The following is a 26829-nucleotide window of genomic DNA, read 5'->3' on the forward strand; positions in this document are numbered from 1 at the left end:
GTTACGAGAGTGAGATTGGCATATAAAGACTAGCAAGTGTTTCTCATTTCCCATCCAAGACCGCCATCTCACCCATTCTGCCATCACCGCCAGCAACAGCCGTGCATCAGGGGAGCCGAGGGGGCCGCTTGGCAGGCCTTGAGTGCAGCAGGCAAAAGGCACAGGCACAAGGCACACAGATAGATAGATCATCAGGGGTTAGCGGGGCTTCCCTACACTTGGAGTATCGAACGGGCGCGGCGCCGGCGTCGAGCGGTCCATACCTAGGTACCTGGCCATCAATGCGATCCGGGTGCCTGTACAGAAAGAAATCCAGTCCCTATTTTCACAAGCCCTCCGCCCAGCACGTCCCTCACCGAACCTGCAGGGTGATCCACTGTCATTTCCCTCCTTGTCAAAGCTACAGTCTTGTTGGTGAGCAACAAGGAAACCCACACAACCTTGGGACATGTCGGACGTATTTAGGCGCATTGGGCGCGGCGGCGCTGGTAATTTCATCCCTGAGAAGGAAATCCAGGAGGCAGCACGGGCCAAAGAAGCTCAAGTCAGTCGTCGTCTTTTGCGCGCCTCCGATGAGTGTGATTGCTTGATCGATTGATATGTGCCTCTTTGCGTTCCCCGTCCTGATAACATCATCACACAGGACCCAGAGGCGCAGAAGGATGAAGCTGCCACAACAGCAGCGCCACCGCCAGCCTCGGCACTGGCCTCCCACCCTCCGCAGTACGTGAGGGGCGGCAGGGGCGGCGCGGGCAACTTCACCGAGCCCCCTACCATCGCCGAGGCCCAGGACAGGCAGGACGTCGTCGAGAGGACCAAGGCCGCTGTCAGCGCATCCCAGGCTGGCAAGCCGAGGACGGGCTTCACCTCCAGGGGCGGCGCTGGGAACTGGACCGAGGATGCTCCCGCTGATGATTCCGAGGAGATCAGCAAGCGCCAGGAGATCGCGGACAGGGTGAAGCAGGATATCAACTCCAGCTTGCCGCCGCCGCCAAAGACTTATCACCAGCACGACAGAGACATGGAGTAAGGGGAAGTAAGGGGATGAGCACCAGTGAGCACCATGAGCATCACTGCCAGCAGTGAGCCATGTATCACCCGAACTGGACGCAGAGGGTCGTCACTTGACAGGGATCCTCGCCTCACCAATGGCTGATTCGAGCCTCGTTGGCATAAATCACGACGGTTATGAGGTTATTTTGTGTCCACTGGATAGGAACGCAGACATTGACGCTACGTCTGGAGGCCAGTATGAATGTCCTATAATGTCGATTTTGGGTTTCATGGGTGAGAACACATCCGACGGCACTCGCTTTGTGTGCGAGTTCAGCACAAATCTTGCCGAATCTCATGATTGAGAATAGGAGCGATCGGGAAATGAAGGCTGAGCGGGAGACACTGGCAGTGTCCTTCACCTAATGCCTCTTCCCAGGCATCCTGCAGGGTCTACAGGTAGATAGGCGGGCTAATCTTTGGAGCGTTGGGATATCAGAGGTGCAATATTGCCCGACTCCACAAGTGGTTGACGACAGCGCCCGTATGATCGTCAAGATGCCAGGACAGACACGGATTTGTTCGTTGGTCAATAGAGGCATTCGGGAATTCGCGAAGCACCCGCGAGTCCTATTCTCGACATACAGCTCATCAATCTTTGGCTTTGGCTCAGACAAGACTGTCCTGACAGATCTGCGTGGACCACTGGAACGACCAGATGACCTCGTAATACACCGTTCCCTCTTCTCTTGAGCGTGCGTGATCTTGATGTACCGGGCCCGGACCGAGAAAATATACTGTCCCCTTTTGAGTCTTGTCCCAGTATCTCTAGGGAATCTTTTGAGTGAAGCCCGACAGTAAAACCCCTTGCTTTTCCCCATAAACGCCCAGAACTCCGCCATGCCACAAGCACGATATGCCGACCGCCCGACGTCCCGTCAGCAGGCTCAGTCCATATCCATCTCGTCGTCCTCCTCGCCATCGTCCTCCTCGCCGTCGTCGTCGCTGAACCCGTCGTTGTCCCCGGCGTCCTCGTCGACGAGCACCCGCTCGGCCTCCTCGTCCTCGACAATGTCGCCGTCGACCGTGACCCTCCTCCTCCTGACCTCGCCGCCAAAGGCCTTGGCCGCGCGCTTCTTCTTGTGCGCCGCCTTGACCTGCGCCTCGTCGACGACCACGCCCTCCTCCTCGAGCCGCTTGCGCTCGCTGGCGCGCATGACGGGTAGCAGGTGCTCGTGGGAGGCCACCAGCTTGCGCGCCTCGCGCAGCTCCTGCGCCCTCTTGCCGGCCATGCGCTGCTTGTAGAAGACGCGCTCGCGCCGCCTGCGGATCTCGCCGATGCGGTCCATCGCCTTGAGCGTCTTCTGCACCAGCTCGCGGTCGTACTTGACGGGGACGTTGCGCCGCGCGCCGAACACGAGCGTCGAGTCCACCGTCATCTCCTTGCCGGCCGCCTTGCGGAAGGCCTTGGTCCACTTGAGCTTGCGGGGGTTACGCTTCATCTTGAAGTTCTTGTGGCATTTCGACCGCTGTTGGGGTTGGGCAGGAGTGTTAGTCGGGGTGTGATGGCTCCCTGTGAGGGCATTGAGCAACGTACGCAAAACCGAAAGACTTTGGCATCGTTCCTGACAAATGTGATGCCCTTGGACGGGTACGCCGGCCGGCTGGGACGGAGAGGTTAGTTGCTGATGATTTCGTGGCGATTCACGCCTTAGCAGGACGTCAAATGATATACTAACCTGCAGAAATAACAGGTTTCGATACTGTAAATCCAAGTATGTCAGTATATATCGGGGACAATTTCATGGCGCAGTGGGGTAGCATACCGCATCTTGGACGACCAAACACGCAGACTCCTGTTGTATGTGATATGCTTCAAGCAAGATTCAGGGACGCCTCTACAGAAATCGATCCCCAAAAGTTTCTCGAAATTTTGACGGGGGAGACCTGATAAGCATCCGATAAGGCGGGAGGGCGGGTCAGCGTTTGCAGGGGTCGCCGCCACGGCAGGCCAAGCCAAGCCCGTCGGTCGGCCGGTTCGCTCTGAAAAAGTGCCTGCAGCCGGATTCCATTTTCACCCGTTGCATCTTCGTCCCAGAGCAGATCAGTCCCTTTACACACGACGAAAATGGCATCAGTACTTGCATGGGGAACCGGCATCGCTGCCGCAGCATTCTTCGTATGTCTCAAGCCTCTTTTGGCTCGGGCGCATTCACTAACTAGCCATGTCCGCAGGGCCGCGCAGCAACGATCGCATGGCGCAGGTCTCGCGGTGGCGTCGGCGCGATGGGTCAGGCTTTCTACAAGGGCGGCTTCGAGCCGCGCATGAACAGGAAAGAGGCAAGCTTGATTCTGTCGCTGAAGTAGGTCTCCAATCTATTCTATACAATACAGAAGTCGACGGGGAAGAAGACAGCTGACCGGCCCCAACAGCGAGCGCGCAATCACCAAGGAAAAGATCCGAAAGGCCCACCGAACGCTGATGCTGCTCAACCACCCGGATCGAGGCGGCAGCCCGTACCTGGCGACGAAGGTCAACGAAGCGAAAGAGTTCCTAGAGAAGACATCGTCATAATGGGCATGGGCACTTTCTGGCGCTGGGCATGAGGCGGGCTTCTTCTGGCCTCGCATTGTATATTTGGGATGGTGTATAAAACTACGGCGACACACAGCAACGGCGTTATGGATCGGTCTCACGCGGGGATAAGATAGGACCTTTGGTGTGGTCAAAATCTAGCTCCTCGTTATGTCTGGTATCTTCAAAACCAGGCCAGGGAGAATCGTATGTTCTCTGCTCAATACTCTCAGACCCTCACACTGTACCTGCATGTGCAAGCCCCCACGGTCTCGTCAGGACCAACCACCTAGCAAGTTGTTGGGGCACGCCGCCGACATTGCTCCAATCGTGCCAACGTGTGCGTCCGATGCTCCATATCCTGATGCACCATCAGAGATCGGTACTGTTCGCTGGGTTTGCATCCTCCGGATTCTCATTCTCGAACTGGACATGGCCTGAAGGGGAAAACTGTCACCACTTATTCCCAGAGTCGGAAGCAGGATTACTTACGTCTCTTCGGTTTACCGAGGTATGTGACCGTACCATGACCACCATCAGTGTCCTCGCCGCCCGTGCTCCATCCTGCTTCAGCGTCGGGCTCAATGCTCTGGCTCATACCTCCAGACCTGGGACGCTATGTCAGTTGGCGCCGCACACGGGAGATTCAACGTGGGGACGCACAATACTTGTTTCTCCAACGCCTTGGCCAGGCTCTCCTGTCGCTTGAGGACGCCGAGGTGGAGGAGAGACTGCAGTGTATACACCGCATCATTGCCCGCGTTGTGAAGGAACCGGTACGGAATCTCGAGGCCGGCCAATATGGCGCAAAGAGACTGTCCGTTATGGAATCTTCTCCGGTGCTGGTGCAATTTCTGGTTGTCGACAATCTCCAAGAGATTCGCCATTTCGTACACGTCGAAGCCAAGAGAATTCAGGTAGTCGATATCCTGTTTGACGTCGTGGCCAACGAGAACCACGCTCCTCGGCTGCCCTGATTCCGACTTGGGTGTCAAGATCTCCTCTACGACCCCGAGGACCTCAGCCGAGGGTACGAACTCGGACTCTCTGGCGCCATGTTAGCTGCCGCGGTCCATGAACTACAACGGCGGTACTTACCCAAACATGAAGCTATCAGGACAGCCGTGGACGAATTCCATGTTCGTAATGTAAGAGTACTCCTTGATGCGAATATGACGGGCTTGAATCAGGTCGAACCAATTCTGGGCACCCGCACCCGGCGCAACGCCGATGAGCCTATTAGTATCAAGAATGGCAAAGCCTAGCTCGGTGACAAGGCCAGGATTCTTCTCGTAGGTTTCGACATCGAAGCAAACAAAGACAACGTGTCCGTCTTGCTCGAAAGGAGCTGGAGCATCGACGACAAGAGTGAGATCCTTGGAAGGCCCTGTCTCCTGCCCAGTGGCCACTGTCCAAAGCAAGCAAGTTAGCCTTTGGGCGGGATGGTCAGGATACACCTCAACGTACCTCGATAGTTCGTGATGGGATTCGCCTTCTCGCGCAGACCCAGATATCGCTGAACACGCTTGGTAGCGCGTCCCCATTGTTTTCGGTCCTCGAAACGCTTCTCGGCCTTCCTTCGCTTGCCCTTGTTCTTTCCACTTCCCTGCCAACTCTGCCTGACATTCTTAACGAGCTCTGCAAACTCGTCCTGCTGGTACTGTGTCAGGCCCACGAGGTCGTCCTCTGCCTCAGGCTGTGGCGTTTCGGCGAGAAGGCTGTCATACGACGCACAATCTCCCGTACGGCAGAGGTATCGGGGGACGGGTGTGCCCAAGGTGCCAAAACGAGTGTAGAACTTCTTCTCGTTCCCGCCTGCCGGGATGGTCAAGTTGATCTTGAGCTGCCTGTTGATCTTGCGGAGTAGGGCGGACAACTGTCGGGTGGGTACCAGAAGAATTGGGTCTTCTTTCGTCTCGTCGGGTTCGAAGAGGTAGAAGAAATCCCATTGTTGGTTGTTAAACAAGGCCTTCTCCTCAAAATACGGCGCAACTTTGGGGTTGTTTGCTTTGCCCACGTAGTTCTCAGCGTAGCGCACAAGGAACTTCCATGCGATGAAGGCCTCGGTTTTGTGGGACTTGTCTCCCTTATTAAGGCCAAGGTACCGGAAGGCAATTTCATCCTGCTCTGCTTCGGAGAAGACGGCAGGTTCACTGCTGCTGAAGTGAACGTTCTTGCCGCACTTTCCACGCTTTTGTTGTAGAGGTTTGTTTGCGCAATTTCTTGTGCTCAGTTCGAAGTCTTCATCTTCCGAACTCAAGTATGAATCATCGATAGAATCTGGCTCTCGGGCTCCCTGTCTGTCATTGCCGTGAATGCGCTGCGGTGCAGGCTGTGGTCCAGATCCCATGGCGGGTGGTTCAGGTGGCGCAGGTAGCTCCCAGATGTTCTGGTCACCAAACATCCTGCGCAAGTTTTCTATTGCTTTGGACTCCATGTCGACAAATCGAATGGAACTTGCCTGTCAGGCTGACGGCAGAGCGTTAGACGAGCAGGAAGGGAACGTTGCTCGGTCGTGAGGTGCAGAAGCACGCGAGCTGCAGCTGCAAGATAAGACCAGACACAATTGGGAAGTCGAGAGAGCGGCAAGGGTCTTTTGTTTGACAGTTGATGAGCAAAACTTTCGTAAGTCGGCGATCGACTACTTTTTCGCAGTGCAGGGTAAGGTTCGGTAAGGCCAGGTCTCTGTGTTCAGGAGGCAGGGACTGCCTTACACACTACCTTCTCAAATTAGGTACCTAGGTAGTCAGCGAGGTTGTCCCGCCTTCCCCCGACGCGTGAATGCGTAAAGTACTGGGCAAACGTGCTGGTGTTTGAACATCAGTTGTTCCCGAGGATTCGTTTGAGAAGTGGCAGCCTACACGAATAGCTACTGAATGGGTAAACAAGACAGGTTTGTGGAAGGCTTACCCTGGCCTGGGCGTTTGTGTTGATTTGTAGAAAACAAGCATTTGCAAAAGTCTGTTTGAAAATGAGAGCTGGAGGAACCTAAGGTCGAAAGGCAGGATGTGGGATAATATTGGGCCGAAGCAAGTGTTACTGACAGTCGCTCTTCGTCCAGTCTCTACAATCTCTTCTTCTATTGAGTGGGCAGTCACGTAAGGTCGAGCAAACAAGAACTGTGCAAGAAAGTTTGCATTTTGCTTCCCTCAAAATTTCTCAGCCATACCCGGGCATATGCCGTGACAAAACCGTACAAGGCTCCATCTCCTGTAATTTATCCCCCCAAGACACTTGTGTCATTGATCTTCGATAACAAATCGCCCATATCACATTGGTCACTGCTCAGGTAAACCCTTGCGAAGGGCTAGTTGTTCGCCCAAAACGTCTGGGAAGCACGACACGTTAGCTTTCAGGTGTTGAGAGGTGTTGTGAAACCAATTTGTCCTCACCTGCTTCTCCTCGTCCGTGATTTCAGATACCTCAGATTCGCTCTTGGCGATTAGTCCAAGCCTGCCCGATGCAGTGGCTCTGAGTTTCGCCCACATGTACCTACGCCCCTTCCCGAGCGCGTCCGAGAAAATCTTGGACTTCAGATCCCTCAGGAAGTCGTTATAAAGCTCAGGCACTTCAAGACCGATGCAAGCATCCCTGAGTTCTCCAATGTTCTCGATAGCCCGATCATAATTCGCATCTCCCATGCTATCCTTGATCAAGGATCTCACGACGTCACCCATTAGGCTGGTCACTGCTTCAACACCCTTGTCGTTGTCAGCCTCGGCCAGCTGTTGCACCAGTTGCTTGAACATTGGGATCGAGTTGTCTTTGTTGATCATTGGCTTCCCTTGCTTCAATCTGGCCGTTGCCTCTTCTCCTTCCTTGAGGAGTCCCGCGATATCAATTTGAGGTTTCACAGCGCGGCCACTTTCAGGTTTTGCCGCGCCTTTCTTCCACTTGCCCCGTGCCTTCGGGGGTACTAGGAACATGTTAGTATCCGCGTCTCTGCCATCGATGCACAGTCCAAGGTCATACCATTCTTCAATTTGGCCACCTCTTTCAGCGCATCTATTCGTGGCTTGGCCTCTTTCAACAGCTTCTCAGGAGGTTGGGAGTATTTCTTGAGGATCTCAGGAACCTCGCCAATCTCACCGTCTGGTGCCACAGCACGAGCCCGAACGGCTTGGTTGACGCGATGTATTATCGGCGAGTACAGGTCTTCGAGAGCCGCGTACTCTGCCGGGTTTCTGTACAGTCTTGTCAGCCTGCATATAAGAGATTGCGGACCAGCATACATACCCTTCATCGTCTTGGTCGAATTCCGAGATGTCCATGGCATCAACGTAATCGCTCATGGCCTGATTGAGCTCGGCATCGGGAAGTAGGCGGGAGTGCTCTGTAAGAACCTTTCCGTGGATTGTGACGACCTTGTCCAATGGCGGGAAACGATATGACCGCACGTCTTCCGCAAAGGGCAGAGGCACATCGTACAGACATTCAAAATCAGGATCAATGCTCGGCCGCATCAATACGATGACAGGGTCTCTGCCATCCTTTGAAACGAGTCTGGCAACCGCATACATCTCCGATTCATAGAGAGCATGAATGAGTGCTGAGAGAGCGAGTTTGGATTCTTCATCGAAAGACCGCGCAACGGTGACGGAGGTCTCACCTAGGGTGAGAAATGGCTCAACCTAGAAGTTGTTAGAGGTTGTAGCCATGTCCGGTCCCGAAATCCGACGTACCTTGCTCATAGCAACGAAGCCCACTACAGAAAAGCTCTTGACAGCCCCGAAGCCGGCGAGATCCTTGTCGCTATCAGGGATGCACACCGGTGTGTTCCCATAAGCCCATCCCCTATTAAGCTCCTCAAATTCGACATCTCTTTTGCCACCAGGAGCGCTGGGATCGTTGATTTTGTAGGTGCGGTGCTGCTTCACAGAGTTGAACTGCGGATCGCCATACTCGAGTCCGTCCATTTCCTCGCCCAGAGTGTGCGTTGACTGTGTTCCAGAGGGTTCCTGCTTTACTATCACAGTTGTAGCTGCAGCGGGCCTGTTGACCTTGGTCGTTGGCCATCGCTCAATGTTGATGCTCATGGCACTTGCGAACTGTTCAGGATCGCCTAGAGTAAGTGGCCCGTCGTAACTCTTGACCAGCTTGACAGGCTTGACCCGTGGGATGCTGAGTTCTTCCACAGCCTCGGCTAGCGTGCCGAATGTTCCATCGTTGCACTTGTCAACCAATGACTTGAGGATCGCCTCATTTGTGGCCTTGATCTGGGGCTTATCTTCTTCTTTGAAACCGAATTCGGGATCGTCAAAGTCGACGCCCAACACAACAAGCTCAATGTTGAGCTCGTTGAGCCGACTGGATATCTGCTCTACATCGTCTCCGTCAATGGGCCCTTGGCCATCTGTGATGAGATAGATCCGTCGGGTGTACTTGAGCTTTTTCGTCAAGTCTCCAATCATCTCGGCAGCGACAATGATGGCAGACATGGCATCGCCGAACTCGGTATTGCTCGGTCTGATGAGACTCGACAGCTCCTTCAGGTTGGCTAGTGAGACAGGCCCAAGCTTCTTCAGGACTGAGATGTTGTTGTAGCCGTCACCATCCTGGTAATCGTTGTCGGTCTCGTCGGTCCGTAGGCCAACGACACCCACGTTCCAGGTTTTTCGCGCCGCCTGGGCGGTGGTGGCGATCTTGTCCCAGACGTAGCGCATGCTAAAGTCCAAGTCAGACTCAGTCCGGCCATTGTTGCAATTTGACGTGGTCGAGCCGACGTCGACAATGTAGACGAACGCCTCCTTGTCCGCCATGGCGGTGGATGAGGAATAGAGCTTTGGGGAAAAGTAAAAAACACCGAATTCTTTCAAGACGAAGTAAGATGCCCCCGACCGCCCTCAAAGACGACGGAAGCTCTTGGGTTTATTGACGTCTCGCTTTGAACCATGTCACGTCGATTCCAGGCAGCGAAAGCGCGTTGGGCCCACTGCCACTTAGGACCCCTGCAGACGCGCAGGCATGTGAGCTCCAGAAGCTCCCTGCCTGCGCTCCCAGCCTGCCAGCCTGGAGCTTTATCGATAAGCAGGCATTTGGTCCCGGGCGCTGACCGCTGACCAACCCCTGTCTGCTTTTGAGTTACCGAGGCGCCTGCGTCATGGACAGACCACTTCAAACGCCCACGCTCCACCTGAATCCCGTGAATTCCGAGACAAACTGCTCCCTTCATCAAGCAGTGTAAAATCAATAAGTTCACATTACCATCAATAGTCATTACTGGCTTTCAAAATGTCCGAGAGGTCGATCATCTTCACCGGGGCACCGTACCATATCCTAGCGTAAGTCTGGTGCCCGTTGCTCGATCTGATAAACAGCTTGATAACCAAGTGCATGTGAGCAATTTAGGTACGGGTCTCTGTTTGGAACAACAGTTTGTGAGCCTATATTCGTCCCACTGCTCAATTGGTCGTGTCTACTAACTTGAATAATTAGTCAACGTAAGATGCAAACCCCATTGCTGTCGCACTGCTGTCTCCTGACAAGTGAGGGGCGATAGACTTGCGTAGGAACCATCATCCAGTACAAGACGCTCCCTGTACTTCAGTTCTCAGACCTTCAAACAAACACCTTCCCCTGGTATTTCGGCATACAGACCACGCTACCTGTGGTCCTGGCCGCAACTCTACCAGGCAGGCCTTTTGGACCCTCTGGCGGCTTGCAGGGGCTGTTCGACCCAGCCAATAGATGGGGAACTCTCCTTCCCCTCGCCACCGTCTTTGTCACCGGACTTGCTAACTGGGTGGTCCTCTTGCCCGCAACAAAGATCTGCATCTTGGAGAGGAGGAAGCAGGAGGCGAAGGATGGCAAGAGGAGCTGGGACCCGAAGCCACACAGCGAGGAGATGGCCGCTCTGAACAAAAAGTTCGGCACGCTTCACGGCATCTCGTCGCTGCTTAATGTGGTCAACTTTGTAGCCTCGGTGGCCTACGGCTTTACCCTTGCGGCGAGGATTAACTGAGAAGTCAATACTCTACCAGAACATGTGCCAACAGGGTATCGGCACAGGAGGCCACGGCAATGTGGTTCAGCACCACTATCTCATCGAACTCGTGCAACACCGGAACAGATTGTGTGAATCAGGCGAGGATCAAGACTGTATTGACTCCAAATTCGCAGAGGCAGGCTTTCCAACAACGTCGCGAATAGGTTCAAGCGACAGAATTGATCCCACCATAATAAGTTGTTGTTTCTCCAACGCTATTAAAAAAAAACACCCAACGCCTCGCAGTGTAACCCCATGTTGTTGCCCCCGCTCTTCTAATCAAACAATAAGACAGAACAGCTCTGCTATACATCGACTCTAATTCCCAGCAGAAAGCCTCCTGATCTCCTCCTTGGCAGCCAGCATTTCTCTCTTCTTCGCCTCCATGTCCTGCGCAAGCCGGTCCTTGTCCTCAGCAAGCTTGGACGGTTCGCGCGTGGCGGCCTCCTTGACGTAGTGGCCAAGAGTCCACTTGAGGGGCTTCCTGTTGAGCATCTCATCGAGGTCGACATCCTCACTGGGCTTGGGGAAGGATCGCGCCAGTGGATCAACATCTCTGGTTTGTTCGGCAGAGCTCCATGAGGAAGTCGGCAACGGCGAGGAAGGCGTTGCTGCCGTTGATGACCGGATGGCTTGCTCGGCACTGCTGGAGCTATCCACAGACGAAGTTCTTGAAGCTACGGAGCTCCTTCGTGATCCAGGTGCCCCGGGGGTGTTCATTGGTCTAGTGGCTGAAGGCTGTGTGCCGTCGACAGCGGAAACGTAGTTGCCCATCTTGTTGTTGTGGCTTCTCGACAGGCGTGACTTGTGTGAGTTGTGTGAGACCTTGGTAGGCAGGCAACGAATCTAAATGCAGGATTTAAATGATGATAACGTGAGGTCTAGTTGGCCATGAGTGATGATCTCCTGAGAGATCTTGGAGGGGGCATGAGTCTGTTATTAATAGTCAGCATTTCCGGCGATGCCCTCAAGATCTCAGGGTCCTCGCCGATGCATCCCTGCCCCCATAATTTCCTCGATCCAGGTGCGACGAGGACCCTGGGAAATGCATTTTGTGGGACCCAAGATCTTGGGTGGGGCAACTTGATCGACGCAATGGATGCGCCCGGCAACTGAGAAAGTGCTGACGGGTGTAACAAAACCCAAGCGTGATGCCGTGCGCCCGTTGGGGTAATGCAATGACGTCTAACCCATGCCCGGTGCCCAGAGCAAAGTATGCTACTGCAACACACCTTGGGCGCGCGGAGGGAGAGTCAGCCTCCAGACGGCAGTTCGTGAGTCGCGGGCCGCTGGCTTCTAGAAGGGATGGTGTGAATCAAACGGTCACGGACCTGGGGCTCGAATAATGCCCAGGTGTCACCGTGTGGCAGCCCAGTCAAGCGGATCTTCCGCGGGTGGGGACAGCGCAAGCACTGGCACCGAGACGCAGCGGCAGGCGAAATGACTTATTATACTTATTGATCTTTGAGGCATGTGAGACTGGGCGGCCAGCAAACCCGAAAATTAAGAAACCAGATTACCTCGTATGCGCCCCAGCTGCAGACGCAGTGCAGATGCAGAGCATGTCCGTCCATTCGGCGTGTCCGCTGTGCCTGCCGTTCTCCATCGAAACACCACCACTGCAGGACAACTGTCAAGAAACATAACAACACATGAGACGGTGTGGTGTGCATAGCTGTTTGTGGGTCTGCGCCCTGCAGGGCATAGCATACACTGGGGGCGAATATCTGCATGATGTGGGCTATCCAAGACACATAATTACTGCAGGAAGTCATGATGCGAGACAGCATTTCAACTATCCTGTGTCAAGTCATACCAGCACCGCGCCTTAAACTGCATGCAACGACTTAGTTCCAAGATTGAAACGTGTAAGCCGTTCTCTAGCTCGGGTTTGCACTCCTAGGAAAGCTGATGGGATGTCTTGTGTCTTTTGGGACATGTACATGCCATCTGCATCAAAGGAGCAAGAGGGATCCAATCCATCGACCTCATCTGATTACCATCACCTGTGCTGTTGCTGCCAACATCTCCATTCTTGTCCTCGTCGACTCAGACTGTCGACATTTATATCCTGTCGTCGAGAATGATACCGCATCCTTAAGCGCGCATCTATTTCTGCTTCTTCTCCTTCAAAGCCTCTGTCTGAGATTGGGGCGGCCTGTAGGGGCCAAATCCAAGAAGATTGGGCGCAAACATGCCAACCTGCTTCTGGTATTCTTTATACTCGGAATATTTCCCAGCTGTGATGAGCTCGGTGAGCCAGGTTGACCCCTGGAAGAGTAGGACAAGGCTGAATCCGGGGACCAAAGTCCAAGCATATTGCACCTCGGCCGTGACAATGCTCCAGACCCCCAGGGTGAGCCAGACACTCTGCTCAACCGCAAAGTTGGGGTGCCTGCTCCACGCCCAGAGGCCAGAGGTGATGAAGCCTCGCTGCAGGTCTTGCTCCGCGAAGCCCGGTGCCACCTTGCCGGTCGCCTGGTACTCCCTCTTGGCATTCTGGAAATCTGACTCTGAGTTAGTGATCGCGGCCTATCGGACGCCATGTTTGTTCGTCTTGACTCACCCCATTGTTGCTGATCTGCGAACCACTCGGTTGTGATGAGCCCGACTTGGAAGATCAAAAAGGCAATGTCGGTCGCCGTTAGACCGGGCTGGAACTGGATGCTCAACAAGATCGGGTACGTAGGTGCTGCCAGTGAGAATAGTAGTACGCTTTGGATGAAGGAAATGAAAGTTATGTTCAGCAGCGTGAAGGCCCACCATGGGACCTTGCTCTGGATGATCTCCCTGCATAGAGGTTAGTGTGGTTAAGGAGACGGGATCTGGTTTCACACACCATCTATAGTCCTCTGAACCAATCTGATAGCCTCCTTTGCGCCAATAGTTGAAAGTCAGGCGGATCTGCAGCATGCCAGGTGGTCAGCACTATGGTGCGCTTAGGTCCGGCTGGGGCACCACCTTACACTCCACAAGGTGCTAAATAAAAGAATAGCATCTATCCTCTGACTGTCAATTCCAGACAGCCGAGCCCAAAGATCGAAGTGGGCGATGTAGAAAGTCGGCAGGATGCTCCAGCACCGGTCGACCTGGGAGTAATTCTTGTTGACTTCGGCGACAACCAGGAAGATGGCCCCAAGCACGATGGATATGCCGAGGCCGGAAATAAGTGGATTTGTTTGTAGATAGAGGTCGCTAATACTCTGTCGAGACTGCAAGGCATCCAGAAGCTTGGAGGGTAGCTCGTAGAGTTGAGGGATGTACGGTTCCACCGTCTTTGCCCAGTCGACCGTGTCCGGAAAGGTGAGCAGAGCCGGCACTGCCATACTGAGCCGATTGATCGAAAAGGTAAGGACTGAACTGGTTCTTCTTATGAGAGGTCCAGCGTATATCGTGAACAGTCACCAATAAGTGCGCTGAGCGGAAATGTCTATGGGGAGTTCTAACGCTGGTGGAGATCGTGGGCAGGCGGAAAGGCGAGCTGCTCACAGCGGCGTTTCGGGTATACGCGTCATGATGGGACCAATGGCCCGGGAGAAGCGGCTGTCATGCACAATGCACAGACCGTGTAGGGTACCCGCAGGCGGCCCCTGTCGTGCAGAGTACCCCGCTAATTGCATGCTGAGGTGCAGAGCGCTGGGTATAGCAACACCCACCACATCGTGAAGGCTTCCTTCCTCACATCTTTTCACCAGATCTGGACGACCAACTCGGCCGATCAGCATCAAAATTGAAAAATCGGACCCGTTCAACGCGCAGCCCGAGCTTGCGGTCATGTTGATAGATTCTCGTGCCGAGAAAGCCAAGATTGCTCAAATGCAGACGCGTTTTCAAAGACCCAGGCCAGTGAAACATGCTGGCTTATAGCAGCTGGTCAACCCGCTTGACATACGTCCTTTTCTGTGCCGCTGCGCCGCATCAACGTCGCTGCATCCGCACCGCCAAGTCGAAGATGCCCCAGATTTTGTGTGTGGCAGAGAAGCCATCCATATCTAAGGCCGTCGCAGGCCATCTGTCGGGAGGGCAGCTTCAAACAGTGTGTATTTTGAGCAAAAGGTCTCGAGGACTGCCATGCTGACTGACATTGCTTGACTAGCGCAACACTCGGAACAAATACATCAAGAACTACTGTTTTGAGTTCGATTTTGGCCCACCATGGGGCAACTGCAGCGTGACCATGACCGCCGTCACGGGGCATCTCACCAGCACAGACTTCACTTCGGAATACAAGAATTGGAACTACCCACCCCCCGTCTCATTGTTCGGGGCTCCCATCAACACGTCTGTCTCGAATGCAAGTAGAATCACCCCAGCATGTCCGTGGATCCCATTGCTAAAGGCATCTAGGACAAGGGCGATGTCGCCAAGAACATCGAGGAGCAGGCGAGGTACTGCAGAGCTCTGTTCATTTGGACAGATTGTGACCGTGAAGGGGAGCACATTGGAGGGGAGATCCGGGATGCAGCTAAGAAGGGAAATCCCCAGATCGAGATCAAACGAGCTCAGTTCAGCAACATTGAAAGGGCGTGAGTAGGCTTGGACAAATCCTTGATGCCAAAGCTCGTGCTGACAGCACCAAGTCATATATTAAACGCGGCTCGCCACCTGAGGGATCTCGACCAGAGGCAGGTAGATGCTGTCCAGGCTAGGATCGAGTCGGATTTGCGGACTGGGTACGCCTTTACTAGATTCCTCACTAACAGTCTACGCCCACTCGGTGGCCCCATTCAAAAGGCCATGATCAGCTACGGTATGTCTTGAGCCAGCCTGGATCCTTCCCAAAGAATGACAAGTTGATGGCTCAACTGTAAATAGGGTCCTGTCAATTTCCCACCCTTGGGTTTGTTGTGGATCGCTACTTCAAAGTGCAGAACTTTGTGCCGGAGGACTTCTGGGGTATCAAAGTGACACATAAGAAAGATGGCCTCAGCGTCAACTTCAACTGGGAGCGGCACCGCCTCTTTGACAGGGCTGCGGTCGTAATCCTTTACGAGCGATGCCTGAGCGCAAAGCAGGCAAAAGTCACCAAAGTGCAGGAGAAGCCCACCAGAAAGTTCAAGCCCCTGCCTTTGACGACCGTTGAGCTTCAGAAAATGGCAACCAGGTTCCTGCGCATGACTGGTCAGCAGGCCCTGACCGTGGCCGAGAGTCTATACAACAAGGGTTTCATCAGCTACCCCAGAACCGAGACGGATCAATTCGACAAGGGCATGAACCTCCGGGAACTCGTGCGAAAGCAGACCCAGGACAACCGCTGGGGCCAATTTGCCCAGGATCTGGTGGACAACTCTTTCCAACAGCCGAGAAACGGCCGCCACAACGATAAGGCCCATCCTCCCATCCACCCTATTAGTTACGCAGCGCCTTCAGTCCTGAACGACCAAGAAAAATCCCTATACGAGTTTGTCGTCCGCCGGTTCCTCGCATGCTGCTCCGAAGATGCAAAAGGCATCGCTACGGATGTGGACATCCTGTACGGCAATGAGGGCTTCCATACTCACGGTCTCATCGTCTTGGAGCGCAACTGGCTCGACGTGTACCCCTACGACAACTGGACAAACACGGCCGAACTGCCCAAGTTCACCGTTGGAGAGGTATTCGTGCCCACGGAGGCGATGATGACCGAGGGCAAGACGACGCCGCCAGGCTACCTGACAGAGGCGGACCTCCTCGCTCTCATGGACGCGAACGGGATCGGCACGGATGCCACGATGGCAGAGCACATCGAGAAGATCCAGATGCGGGAGTACGTCCAGGCCGTGGACCGCGCGCAGCCCGCAGCCGGCGGCGCAGACAGCGAGGAAGGGGCAGAAGCCCCGGCCACGAGAGGCGGACGTGGTGGTCGAGGGGGCCGGGGCAGCCGCGGCGGGCGCGGTGGCAGGGGAGGTCGCGGCGGCGGCGGCGGCGGGGGTGGAAGATCCGTCAAGGTCTTCGTACCGACACAGCTTGGCGTCGCCCTTATCGAGGGCTTCGACAGGATGAACTTTGAGACGAGCCTGGCGAAGCCGTTCCTGCGCAAGGAGATGGAAATCAAGATGAAGGCCATATGCGAAGGCAGGACCTCCAAGGAGGACTTTTTGCGCCACAACATATCGCAGTATCGTGCTGTCTTTGAGCAGTCGACGGAGCAGTTGGATGTGCTAAAAAATGTGAGGACTTGTCCAAATGTGGCTTCGTTATGTTGCTAACCCGATGCTTCCCACAGGCTTGCAGACAGTACTTGTTTCAGGGCAACGCTGGGTGATAGGGTGTCCCGCGGCGGTTGATCCATATTTTGAGGGATTCCGACATCAAAAACCCCTCAACAAGACGTTTTGTTCGCCGTGGCTTCCAGCACGCTGCAGTCTGCTTCAGCCCGGGTAGGTACGTCAAGCAGCAGCTCCATGAATGCAGGCCTACCAATAACTAACTGTTTGGAGATTGCACAATATTGTGTCTCGAGGCGTGGCTTGCGGCGCCACAACTGCACCATATGGTGTCGGTGACAAGAATTCGTGGAAGTACTTGAATCCCAACTCAAGTCAAGTGGCCTGTGGACACTCCAATGTGAGACATGTCATGTATATTGCTGCGGTCGATCTGGAAAGCTTCTGGCGACCCAGCATCTCCGCGAGCGGGACGGGCAAGCTATACCGACCCAATTGCCTATAGAGTTCGTGTATATTGTATCGGCTTCGTGAAGTGGGACGGACTTGCTAGCGATGTGGAAATAAATACAAATGTCTGTACCAGGGTCGCTTGTTTTCGCATGCCGTGACCAACCAACCAAGCCATGGTGCAGTTTGCGGCAGATCAAGTGTAGTGGCCGGCCGTACTGCGGGTCAAGCTTACGACGTGTAAGCCAGAAAGCTAGCCGCCAGCACGAACTACTCGCAGTCATCATTCCACTCCAAGAGTATTTCTGACCACGTCGTGTTCAATTTAAAAGATGCGAACATGGCATGCACCTCTGCCCTAAAACACCTGCGATTGTCATGGGCACATGTCGTGGGCGGACACAGTCACTGGCACAAACACATCATTTCACGGAGGCACAGGGTTGAGACAGATTGTCCCCATGATGCAAGGTCGACTTTTCGTAATCGTATACACTATGTACGGACTGACTGACTGAACACGCGAGACAGCGGTCATGACAAGAAAATTAGAATCGTAGCTAGCACAAGACAAAGATGCAGCCCCCAGCCAAGCCCAAACCGATGGAGTAATATTAAGGAAACAAATGAATAGCCCCCCGTTTACTCGTCAACGTCCATAGGGAGAGTGGGGTACAGGGGCTTCTCAGCAGCACCCTTGTCAGCCTCCTGCAGGGAGGGGTCGATCATCTCGTCCTCACCCTCGCTGTCGGAGTACTGACCGCTCTTGAGGCGGTCGCGGATAGCCTCGCGGAGGAACTCAATGACACGGACGTTCTGGAGCCAGCTCTCGTATGGCTCAGGCTCGCCGTTGATGTCACCGTCGTCCGAGGTGGAGGCGGGGGACGCAGCCTCAGCCTTGGGTGTGGGGGCCCGGTCGGAGTCGTCTGAGGCGCGGCGGGCACCGCTGGCGCGCTGGAGCATACCACCGGACAGCCTGCGCTGGTCGTTGCCGCCAAAGGTGGAACCGAGTGTGCTGATGGTAGATGAACCGAAGGAGGTGGTGGCGGGTAATGAGGGGTATGCAACAGAAGCAGACGAGCCGTGACGCGCACTAGGAGACATGCCAGAGGAAGAAACTGGCGAGTGGCCAGATGTGTACGAGAGCGAGCTCGATGGGGGCGTGTGGGCCGGCGTGTTTCCGGTGGTGGAGGAGACGGCGCTCAGGGGCGAGGGCATCTGCTGCGCGGCAGAGACGGCGTAGTGCTCGCTCGGGGGTTGGGGCCTGGCAACAGGAGACTGGTGTCGCAGGTCGAAGGATGACGGGTAGTGGCTGCTGGGGGGAGAACCGCTGTTCTCGTACACGGTGCTCTGCATCTGCTCCAGGATCTGGTCGATCTGCTCGAGGTCACCCTTGGTGCGCAGGTTGGGCATGGGTGGCAGGTAGTAGTGCTGGTCCATGGCGCTGTGTGCAGAGTGGCCGCCACCAATGGCTGGAAGGGCGGGAGCGGCGGTCATGTACTGGGTTCCAAGGCCACCGGTGTGGACAGACAGGGCTCCGTGGAGAGGCATCAGCGATCTTCCGACCTGGGCGTAGTTTGCAGGGTCAAGGCTCCTCCGCTTGGCGTGTCCAAAGAAATCATTCAGATCGTCGTAGCCGCGCCTGCGGTCGTACGCAGCGCTGTAGCCCAGAGGCTCTGCGCGGTGGTTGGGGATGGGCTGTCCATAGTATCCAAGAGGGCCATAGGCCTGGGGAGGGCCGTGGGCAGCATAGTAGCTATGCGGGGGTGGCTGACCAAACGCGGCGGAGTTAGTACGCATCTGATGGCCGTTGTGATCATAGAAGCTGGACGGAGCTATAGAGGCAGATTAGCCTCGCGCATATCCCGAGGAAAAAAACTGAGATGGGTCAACTATACCTTTTCCCGGACGACCGTAGGATGCATTCATGCCGCCATGCTGGTCCTGGGGTGACCTGATCAGGACGCTGTCGTCGGCATGGGTCTTGACGTGCTTCTTGAGATCCTGGGGGCGCTTGAAAGACTTTCCGCAGAAGTCGCACTTGTGTGGCTTCAGGGGAACGTGGACACGAATGTGAGAGGTGATGTGGTCGCGCTTGACCGTTGTGGTACGGCAAGAGTTCCACTGGCATGTCAAATTGAGGTTGTTGGTGCTCTTCCTGCCAACGTGCCTCTCACAGATGTGGTCCTATTAAAGCTTGTTAGTCTCGTGTATGAAGAGTGGCCGTTATTACCGAGACCAGTCATCTCCATTGAATGTTATTCCCGACTGCAACGTCTCAAGGGTGCACAACCCAAATGAGAGACAGTCACCAACGAGAAGACTGGTCCCCAAAAGAGATAATCCCCCAGGTCTCAATAAATTCATCAACTTACATAGAGAGTCTCAGCAGTGTTGAACCTCTGGTTGCACGCGTTCCACCTGCAGACCAGGCTCTCGTCTGCGTTCGCAGTGGAGGCGTTGGATGCCGACGATGTGGATGCAGCAGTGGTGGAAGCTGGGGTGTTGCCATCAGAGGCAGAACCCGCATTGGGGCTCTGCGACTGTTCGCTTGCGTTGTCTTGAGTGGAGGACATTTTTGCTTGTTGGCTTGTTGCCCTGTGTTGACTGACAGGCAGCGATGTTCGGTCTGGCCAGGAGCAAGCTCGAAGCTCAGCAGGGTCGGATGGCTGTCTTGGCACTGATTGGCTGCCAAGAACTCCACACTAAGGACGTGGGGTAGAACAGGTGGCCGAGTCAAATCGATAATGCCTTGGAGAGTCAGGCAGGAACGTCCAAGATACTTTCTGGACTTGCAGTTTTTCTTGACCTCTTGACCTTTTTTTCTTTTCAAAGAATTGTAGAGGAGAGGATCCGCCCGGGACGAGGAAGGGAGAGGGGCGCCCATCACCTCTTTCTTATTCTCCTCGCTCGACGAAAAGGTTTGCCAAGCTATTCCGCCAGTTCCAAAGTCAGAGGGGCTCGCCGCTGCCCCTTGCCTATTGGCTGCCCGCCCGGCGACCTTGTCTGTGAGATAAGCCGTGACCTTGCTGCCTCGGGCGTCCCGTGCCAGACCTGCGTCGGTCTGCCGCAGGAGCACTGCCACAGGTTCGGTCGCACAAAGTACTCGTTAACAGAATGCCATGGCCCGCCAAGACTTTGCAGAGACGCTAGCCGGCTGCCAAGAGTACGCCAGGCGACAGAGCGCATTTGCGCTGTTTTGCGGCCCCTTTGTGGCACGCTGAGATACTCTCGTCCCTGTTCCAAGTCCCAACGCCCTGGGTCCGACCGTTCGACAGACTCGCCTGGCGTCTCGCGATCAAGCCCAACCACGGCCTCGAGGAGACCGTTGGACATCAATGGTGCAACAGTCGGTGCAAATCAAGAAAAGGGAGACAAGTTCAACGGCTGCCCAACAGGAAGGGAGCATGCTCGGGAATCCGGGGAAGAGTCCCAGGCTGGGCATCTTCGGCACGGGGGGACGGATGCCGTCGGGGGAAGCAGTAGCATGGTTAAAGTCACATTACTCGTTCTTCTGTCTCAACGCTTCCAGCCTCTTTTGTTCCCGACCGCTCATGGTTCCTTTCGTAATAATAGTTCGATCATCGACCGTTCATGCACCATTTCCCTGCCCAAAACCATTCCCTATGATCCATGCGATGCACACTCGGGTGGAAGGGGAGGAGGGAGGTGAGCGATATCTCGACGAGACGCTCACCCTGATTTGGTCTTAGCAGCCAAGCGCTGCCCAGAGCATTGGCATTCAGCCAAGAATTGGCCGGAGCGGAATCGCCAAGCGAAGCGTGTGTCTGCTGATTTGGCACTGCCTCACGTCCCAGGATGCTGGGCATTGCAATGCTAGCCTCTCGCCCAGATGATTGCTGAAGCACTTCACAGGGGCGAACCAGGGCCTATTGGAGGGTGCTGAGACCCGTGCATCTGGCCCGTACGCTGCAATCGGTTTCTCGGCGGTCACGCAAGGCTCTGCAGGCTTGCACGCTCCCTCCTTCCCATCCGACCTGGCACGGCCTGCCCTCTTCTTGGCTGGCGGAACGCTTGTGTCGAGGGCTCTTGGCCTCTCAGCGGAAACGAGAGCGGGGATGCGATGCCCAGAAATCGCAGAATGGGTCTCTGGGGGCGATGGGTCCATTGTTCATCTCCGTCCAAAGGCTGGGCAAGCGAACAAACGCCAGTCGCCGCCCCTAGCCACAACTGCCGCCCAGCGAGGGTGCCACTGAGGGCCTGTGGAAGTACACGCCTGCACACAATCTCACAAATGCCGCAGGAACGGGGACTGATATATTGCATCAAGACAGTCGATCGGAAACTAAATCTCGGTGCAGGTGATTCTCCGTGTGCGCTTCTCCGTCCCTGCGAGTCGCGCTGGGAAATTTGACGGGATGCCGGATAGTTGGCAAGCCCGTCCATCACGATGGAACGAGGCCACGGGTCTGTCGGCAACCAAGAGACCTGCCGCTATGCATTCAGGATGGCCGAGGACGCTAGATGACGTTGACGCTCCTTTGGCATCGGAGAGGCAGTGTGCTCAGCACCCTTTCAGCTGGCCGTGTCGCCCGCGATCGATTCGTCACAGCAAGGCTTAGGTGCTGTGTCATCTCCTGGTCGCCACAAGGTCACAGTTCTTGGGTGTCTTCGTGCCTTGGAACGAGTTGATCTGTGGCTGGCGGTGGGAATCAGTCTCGGCTGGGGCGTGGAGCGCTGCTAGACCTGTGTAGCGTGAAGTCTATATGTGAGTACAATGTGGGTTCTAAATGTGGTGCCGAATGCGTGGAATCAACCAGATACCGAATCCTGCGTTTCAGTGGTCGACTTGACGGGAGACGTTTCAAGCTGTGCGCGAAGAGTTGTGAATCTATTTTGAGACACGAGTGTCTGCTTCCTAGTGGTGAGACGTGCGCGCATTGGCGAGCTACCTCACTCGTCGTCCCCCGGGTTGGAGTCAATCACTACGGCTCAAATTGCTGCGAGCGGCATACTAAACATGTGACGCCCTCGAAATAGCCAGAGCAATGCATGGCCAGTGAGAGCCTGGACTGAGGATCTGGGCCAGTTGGACGAGTTCTATTGCAGCTCGTTGTCGTCCAGCTGCAACGCTCCTCCTGCAGGCTCTCTCGCCATCGCACATGGAATCGTGAGAGCCTCCATGAATGCGCCTTCATTTCCACGAGAAACACTGCACCAGTACCCAACACAAGCGTGCACCAGCCACATTCAACGGCGCCGAGTGCCTAGAGCCACCCAATGGTCTCAACGTGTGCACTAGCTCGAACAGAACAAAGCCAAAGGCAAAGAAGAAAGGAGAGGGAAAAAAAACTCTCGTCCCACCCTTGGCGTTCCTCGACGAGGCCGGGGCGGAACCTCGCGGGACGAGCATTCCTGCCCAGCACCCTTCTGCCTGTGCTAGGCCCCCAAGGAAAAACCACCCAGGTGCTTGCCTTATGTGTCTGCAGAGGAAAAGGCCAAGCGTGATACAAGACCTGGGCTGACAGGTCTTGGCGTTCAGCGCCGGGCGGAAAGTCTGGCGCGACAGAAGACAAAGTCTCACGCGAGTGAAGAGAAAGCCCTCTATTGACCCTCTTCTCTTCTCTTGTCGAATCCGCCCTCCGCCCTCTTGGTCTTCTTACCCACCCCGGATCTTACCGTGGCCAAGGAAGGAGCTTCGTCGCAGCACCCCTCTTGTGCAGGAGCGTGAATCAGCATATATACATATATCCCACGAGGCGTTGTGGTCACTATTTCCCGCTGGGCTCGGGTCAAAAACGGGTTTGCTTCTTCTAAGTAAGTTCGCTCCGCGGGCTACATACATGTCATGGTCGTGACGCCGTGCGTGGGCTGGTGAGTATGCCTCGTGGACAGAGGCCGGGCTGCCACATGCAGTCGGTAACCGAACCGCTGGGTATCAGCGACGAACGAGCTGGGGTCTTGTTGATTCTGAGCTCATGCCAGGGAGCTTGCAAAACTCCGGTTTGCTTGACCCCCTTTGGCGTTGGCGTCTTCTGCCTCTGCGCCCGAGGGCGACCTAAGAAGAGAAAATGTTGTGGTAAGATACCCAAAGCTCGAGGCTGTTGATTCAGCAGTGCTCGATTATATTGACCATCGACTTATTCCATCTAGGGCTGACCTACGAGTGGTGTGATTTGTTTGGGGATGCACAGTAACGGGGGTCCGATCAATGGGACTACCTACTTCATGTGTGGAGATGTCGTCCCGCACTCCCGCGTCGTTTCGTAGGTGGCTCTGGGATTTCAGATGTTTAGGGATCCCTGAAGGCTGCTGGCAGCATGCGTATGCTGTAGTCGCACGCAAGCACGTCGCACGATCGCATGCGAGATCTGAAGCGCAGAGGGGCGGCAAAAGAGACCCGCATGACACGAGGGAATCCACACCCGAACATGCATGTGGACGTCACATGGAGGCAGCGATCAAGAGTTCCATTTTCAGCCTAGCGAGGGAGAGATGGAAAAAAATCTCCGTAGACTTCCCCGAAACTACCAATCCACTCGTCGCCCAAAAAAAAAGTTTGTTTTTACTGTTTTTCCCTCTTACTGATCTCCCAGTCTCTCAATTACCACTTGCATGGTAATACCCGCATTCAACCGAGGCGGTTGACGTCTCCCAACCTCTCCCCTCCCCTCTCTTCTCTCTTCCCAGAACGATGCCTCTCCTATCAATTGGCATCCTTCTTCTCAGGCCTGCCGCAAACGACTTGAGCCCGCGCTCAAGTCCGTCATTCCAGTCAAGCTTGTGATAAAGCTGTGATGGCAACACGATGATATTCCATCCTGGTGATTTGTTGAAGTCTTCCAGAGAACAGCAAAATCGAGAGCGATAAAACAATAGCTATCAGCTCATTTGTGGTCGAGGCTTCTGAAGCTCAGCCAGCTTTGCGTTGAGGGATGCCGACCACTTCAGTGGGTGCATCCAGAGTAAAGCCCTTGTCGAGGAGCTCCGTCGATGGAGGCTCCAGGCTGCAATATGTCGAAGAAAAAAAAGCCTCATTTTCCGATGGGTATAATAGGTCCCGGGTGGCTTGAGGAAGGCTACCAGGCCGAGACCGTAAAAAGGTATGTCCGTCCGTGCCTAGGAAAGGGTTCATATCCGATGAAGCGGTGATGTGCGCATTCCTTGCCGTGGGTACAAAACAAAACGCCAGAAGAATATTGGTGAATCCAGAGGTCGCCGCCCCGATCCGAGTATATCGACACACCCTATGCCGCCGCCCGCCCGCCCAAACCCGATTACGAAGCCGACCAGTTCGCCCAGCCTCGAAAATGCCAAACCGAAATGAAACGCCGCTGCCATGCAATAAAAGACTTTATACAGAACCGAGACGGAGCAGGGCCTCGATGGCCTCGCGCTCCTGGGCGTCAGAGGTCGCCGCAAGTGCAGCGAAGTCAATGTTGTTCAACTGGGGGACCCGAGCCATGCCCGAGGACGTCGTGTGAAAGCGAGAGGGGAACGTGCCCGCGTGGGCCTGGCCAGACGCGGAGTAGGACTGGGCGCGGAGGCCTGCGGCCCCGATGGCGGCCCAGTCCTCCTCGTCGGTCACGTCGTCGGGGTCGTCGTCCTTCATCTCGACGTCATCATCGTCGACCTCGGAGCATGAGGCAGAGGCGGGGCCGTCCATGGACATGTTGTCCGCGTCGTTGTCGTGTGTGTAGAAACCGCGATCGTCGTGGGAGAAGGCCAAGGACTCCTCGGGGCTCGACGCGGCCGGACGGGTTCGCTCGTTGCTCCAGGCCGCCACCCCTGCTATGGGGATGCCCGAAAGGCTCGGCGAAGACATGTACGAGGAGGCCGCGTCCAGCATGGCATGAGAATCGCGCCCAGATTGGCCCTTGCGCCTAGCGTCCCACCGACCCCAGCCTACCTTTTCGAATTCCACATCGCCGTCCAGACCGCCGCCCTCGCGTCCACCCCCTCGTCCCTCCAACGCGCCGACGACAAGGCGTCGCGCCTTTGCCGGTGGTATGCTTGCGAAGCCGGGAACCGACGTGGTCAGGTAGCCAGTTATGTGGCGTATCGCGAGCGGGCCGTGGTCCAGCAGGATGTCGGGCAGGTGGTGCTTGGCGAGCATGGCGGGCGTGATGGCACCGACAGGGTCGTGCTGGGCGGCGGCAGGGGAGGCGTGAGCGGCAGTATCAAACTGGGGGCTCTTGTTGTCACCCTGGGCGGCATGCAGGTCCAGGTCGGGGACGTCGGACTCGAGCTTCGCCTTGAGGAACTGGGCGCGCAGGCCGTGGGGGCGCAGGCCGGGGGATATGGAGTTCGGAGGGGTGGGGAGGGGAAGAGGGTGAGATCGTGTCACAGGGACACTCTGGGCCGCTACAGCAGTTAAGTTGTCTCGGCCAGAGGTCGCTTGAATATCGCGAGCAGCAGATGCCATGGATGCCATTTTCGGTGGGGGGGTGGTTGTATTTGCTTCTGGGGCGAAGATGCCTACGCGACAATGACGTGATGGTCAGTACGGGAGTCGGCGAGGCGAGTGTATATAAGTGGGAGATGTTGTGTTGGTTGTGTGCGCAAGTGCAAGAGATGGAGGCAGTATGCAAGGCGAGAGAGGGCATATAGAACGGAGCGATAGGGAGAGTGGGTGAGTCACTTACCTGGAGTCAGCGAGCAAATGCGACTTTTGGGGGTGGCAGGTGATAAGGCAGTTGACCCAGGTTCAGACAAAGAACGATGGGATCAAAAGGGGGTTGGCAGGCTGGCAGGCTGGCAAGGCTGACGCGACTATTTCACTGTGACAGGAAATGACACTCTCTTTGGCAAGATTGCTTTGTTGATTCCGTGTTGTGGTTGTTGATGGGAGAGGAGAGGAGGAGAGGAGGGCGCGGATCCTGGCGCATGGCCGATAGATAGATGATAATAATACCCAGGGCCCCGGGCCAGGCTACCCCCTTTGCGGACGGGGGGTGGGTGGTGTGTGTGTGTGTGCGTTGCTACTGCCGTGTGCTTGCTGTGTGCGTCCAACAAGGCGGGCGGGCGAGTGTGTGGTCTTCTCTTTGGGACGGGCCATGGCGCTCTGGATCTGCGCTGGCTCTGGCGCTGGTGCTGGGCCATGCTGGGCTCTGCCTGTGCTTCCCGGCGCTGGGCTCTCTGTCTCTCTCGTCACACTCCCCTTCTGTCGCGCGCATTTCGGGCCAGGAAGGAAGGCCTGGCAGGCCAGGCAGGCCAGGCAGGCCCGGCAACGACAGGGAACAAAGATGCCACATGTATCCTGGATGTACCTCACATCCCTGCCGATACATTCCGTCCGACCGGGGTGGCATCGAGATATGTGCTGCACGTAATACCACGCACGCACTCGTCCAATTCGTGCAGTAGTAAGACAGGCAGGCTGCACGCAGTCTGAACGCATCCCGTTTTAGAGGCAGGCCACAAGCAACAGCTGAGTGTTCCCGTGCTATTTCGGACTGACAAGACATGGACAGAGAAAGGGTGTGGCTCTAACAATCTCAATCTCCAGCTCCATCTCCCACCACCACCACCTCGTCCTCCTCCTTCCAATCCAGAGACGGAACATTCTGGCACTTCGGTAATCAAGAAATGCCGCGGGCGAACAACAAGTACAGGCACACTTGCGAGACGTCTGCAGTACATCTGATTCGTGTCTGGTTTTGATATCCATTGCAGGGCCGAATTCAATGACTTGTTTGTGCCCGTCGTCTAGGGTTTGC

General features: G+C 55.5%; 10 protein-coding genes across 10 annotated transcripts; 3 read left to right on the forward strand and 7 right to left on the reverse strand.

The window, feature by feature from the left end:
* Positions 1–448: 448 nt before the first annotated feature.
* KVR01_008644 (uncharacterized protein) lies at positions 449–1030 on the forward strand (the record flags this gene model as incomplete). The annotated part of the gene is made up of 2 exons (XM_044784761.1): positions 449–544; positions 644–1030. The coding sequence occupies 2 exons, from the start codon at positions 449–451 to the stop codon at positions 1028–1030; spliced, it is 483 nt and encodes a 160-aa protein (XP_044642411.1).
* Positions 1031–1940: 910 nt separating this feature from the next.
* KVR01_008473 (ATPase-activating ribosome biosynthesis protein) lies at positions 1941–2824 on the reverse strand (the record flags this gene model as incomplete). The annotated part of the gene is made up of 4 exons (XM_044785361.1): positions 1941–2522; positions 2591–2657; positions 2733–2756; positions 2820–2824. The coding sequence occupies 4 exons, from the start codon at positions 2822–2824 to the stop codon at positions 1941–1943; spliced, it is 678 nt and encodes a 225-aa protein (XP_044642240.1).
* A 297-nt stretch (positions 2825–3121) lies between these two features.
* On the forward strand, positions 3122–3568 carry KVR01_008789 (uncharacterized protein; the record flags this gene model as incomplete). The annotated part of the gene is made up of 3 exons (XM_044788406.1): positions 3122–3172; positions 3229–3356; positions 3427–3568. 3 exons carry the CDS (start codon positions 3122–3124, stop codon positions 3566–3568), a joined length of 321 nt encoding a protein of 106 aa, XP_044642556.1.
* Positions 3569–3673: 105 nt separating this feature from the next.
* KVR01_008474 (uncharacterized protein) lies at positions 3674–6005 on the reverse strand (the record flags this gene model as incomplete). Its single annotated transcript, XM_044785859.1, has 5 exons — positions 3674–3750; positions 4061–4176; positions 4232–4615; positions 4667–4976; positions 5036–6005. 5 exons carry the CDS (start codon positions 6003–6005, stop codon positions 3674–3676), a joined length of 1857 nt encoding a protein of 618 aa, XP_044642241.1.
* A 619-nt stretch (positions 6006–6624) lies between these two features.
* On the reverse strand, positions 6625–9504 carry KVR01_008799 (uncharacterized protein). Its single transcript, XM_044789734.1, has 5 exons — positions 8251–9504; positions 7805–8199; positions 7541–7752; positions 6961–7484; positions 6625–6896 (listed from the first exon to the last, which is right to left on the reverse strand). Exons 1-5 carry the CDS (start codon positions 9325–9327, stop codon positions 6876–6878), a joined length of 2229 nt encoding a protein of 742 aa, XP_044642566.1. The 5' UTR covers positions 9328–9504; the 3' UTR covers positions 6625–6875.
* A 1367-nt stretch (positions 9505–10871) lies between these two features.
* Positions 10872–11327, reverse strand: KVR01_008514 (uncharacterized protein; the record flags this gene model as incomplete). Its single annotated transcript, XM_044784407.1, has 1 exon — positions 10872–11327. The coding sequence occupies one exon, from the start codon at positions 11325–11327 to the stop codon at positions 10872–10874; it is 456 nt and encodes a 151-aa protein (XP_044642281.1).
* A 909-nt stretch (positions 11328–12236) lies between these two features.
* KVR01_008761 (uncharacterized protein) lies at positions 12237–14040 on the reverse strand. Its single transcript, XM_044787003.1, has 4 exons — positions 13520–14040; positions 13393–13457; positions 13120–13343; positions 12237–13060 (listed from the first exon to the last, which is right to left on the reverse strand). Exons 1-4 carry the CDS (start codon positions 13877–13879, stop codon positions 12663–12665), a joined length of 1047 nt encoding a protein of 348 aa, XP_044642528.1. The 5' UTR covers positions 13880–14040; the 3' UTR covers positions 12237–12662.
* A 217-nt stretch (positions 14041–14257) lies between these two features.
* KVR01_008380 (DNA topoisomerase 3) lies at positions 14258–17285 on the forward strand. The gene is made up of 7 exons (XM_044787255.1): positions 14258–14589; positions 14650–14847; positions 14901–15079; positions 15134–15303; positions 15369–16702; positions 16759–16916; positions 16973–17285. The coding sequence occupies exons 1-6, from the start codon at positions 14407–14409 to the stop codon at positions 16795–16797; spliced, it is 2103 nt and encodes a 700-aa protein (XP_044642147.1). The 5' UTR covers positions 14258–14406; the 3' UTR covers positions 16798–16916; positions 16973–17285.
* Positions 17286–17616: 331 nt separating this feature from the next.
* Positions 17617–20024, reverse strand: KVR01_008618 (alkaline-responsive transcriptional regulator RIM101). Its single transcript, XM_044785761.1, has 3 exons — positions 19525–20024; positions 19048–19336; positions 17617–18984 (listed from the first exon to the last, which is right to left on the reverse strand). The coding sequence occupies exons 1-3, from the start codon at positions 19723–19725 to the stop codon at positions 17792–17794; spliced, it is 1683 nt and encodes a 560-aa protein (XP_044642385.1). The 5' UTR covers positions 19726–20024; the 3' UTR covers positions 17617–17791.
* Positions 20025–22624: 2600 nt separating this feature from the next.
* On the reverse strand, positions 22625–26427 carry KVR01_008433 (uncharacterized protein). Its single transcript, XM_044788460.1, has 3 exons — positions 25756–26427; positions 22954–25588; positions 22625–22881 (listed from the first exon to the last, which is right to left on the reverse strand). Exon 2 carries the CDS (start codon positions 25542–25544, stop codon positions 24465–24467), a length of 1080 nt encoding a protein of 359 aa, XP_044642200.1. The 5' UTR covers positions 25545–25588; positions 25756–26427; the 3' UTR covers positions 22625–22881; positions 22954–24464.
* Between the last annotated feature and the right edge of the window lie 402 nt (positions 26428–26829).

Source organism: Diaporthe batatas (assembly GCF_019321695.1).
Source record: "Diaporthe batatas strain CRI 302-4 chromosome Unknown Contig00010, whole genome shotgun sequence".
In the NCBI taxonomy this organism is placed as follows: domain Eukaryota; kingdom Fungi; phylum Ascomycota; class Sordariomycetes; order Diaporthales; family Diaporthaceae; genus Diaporthe; species Diaporthe batatas.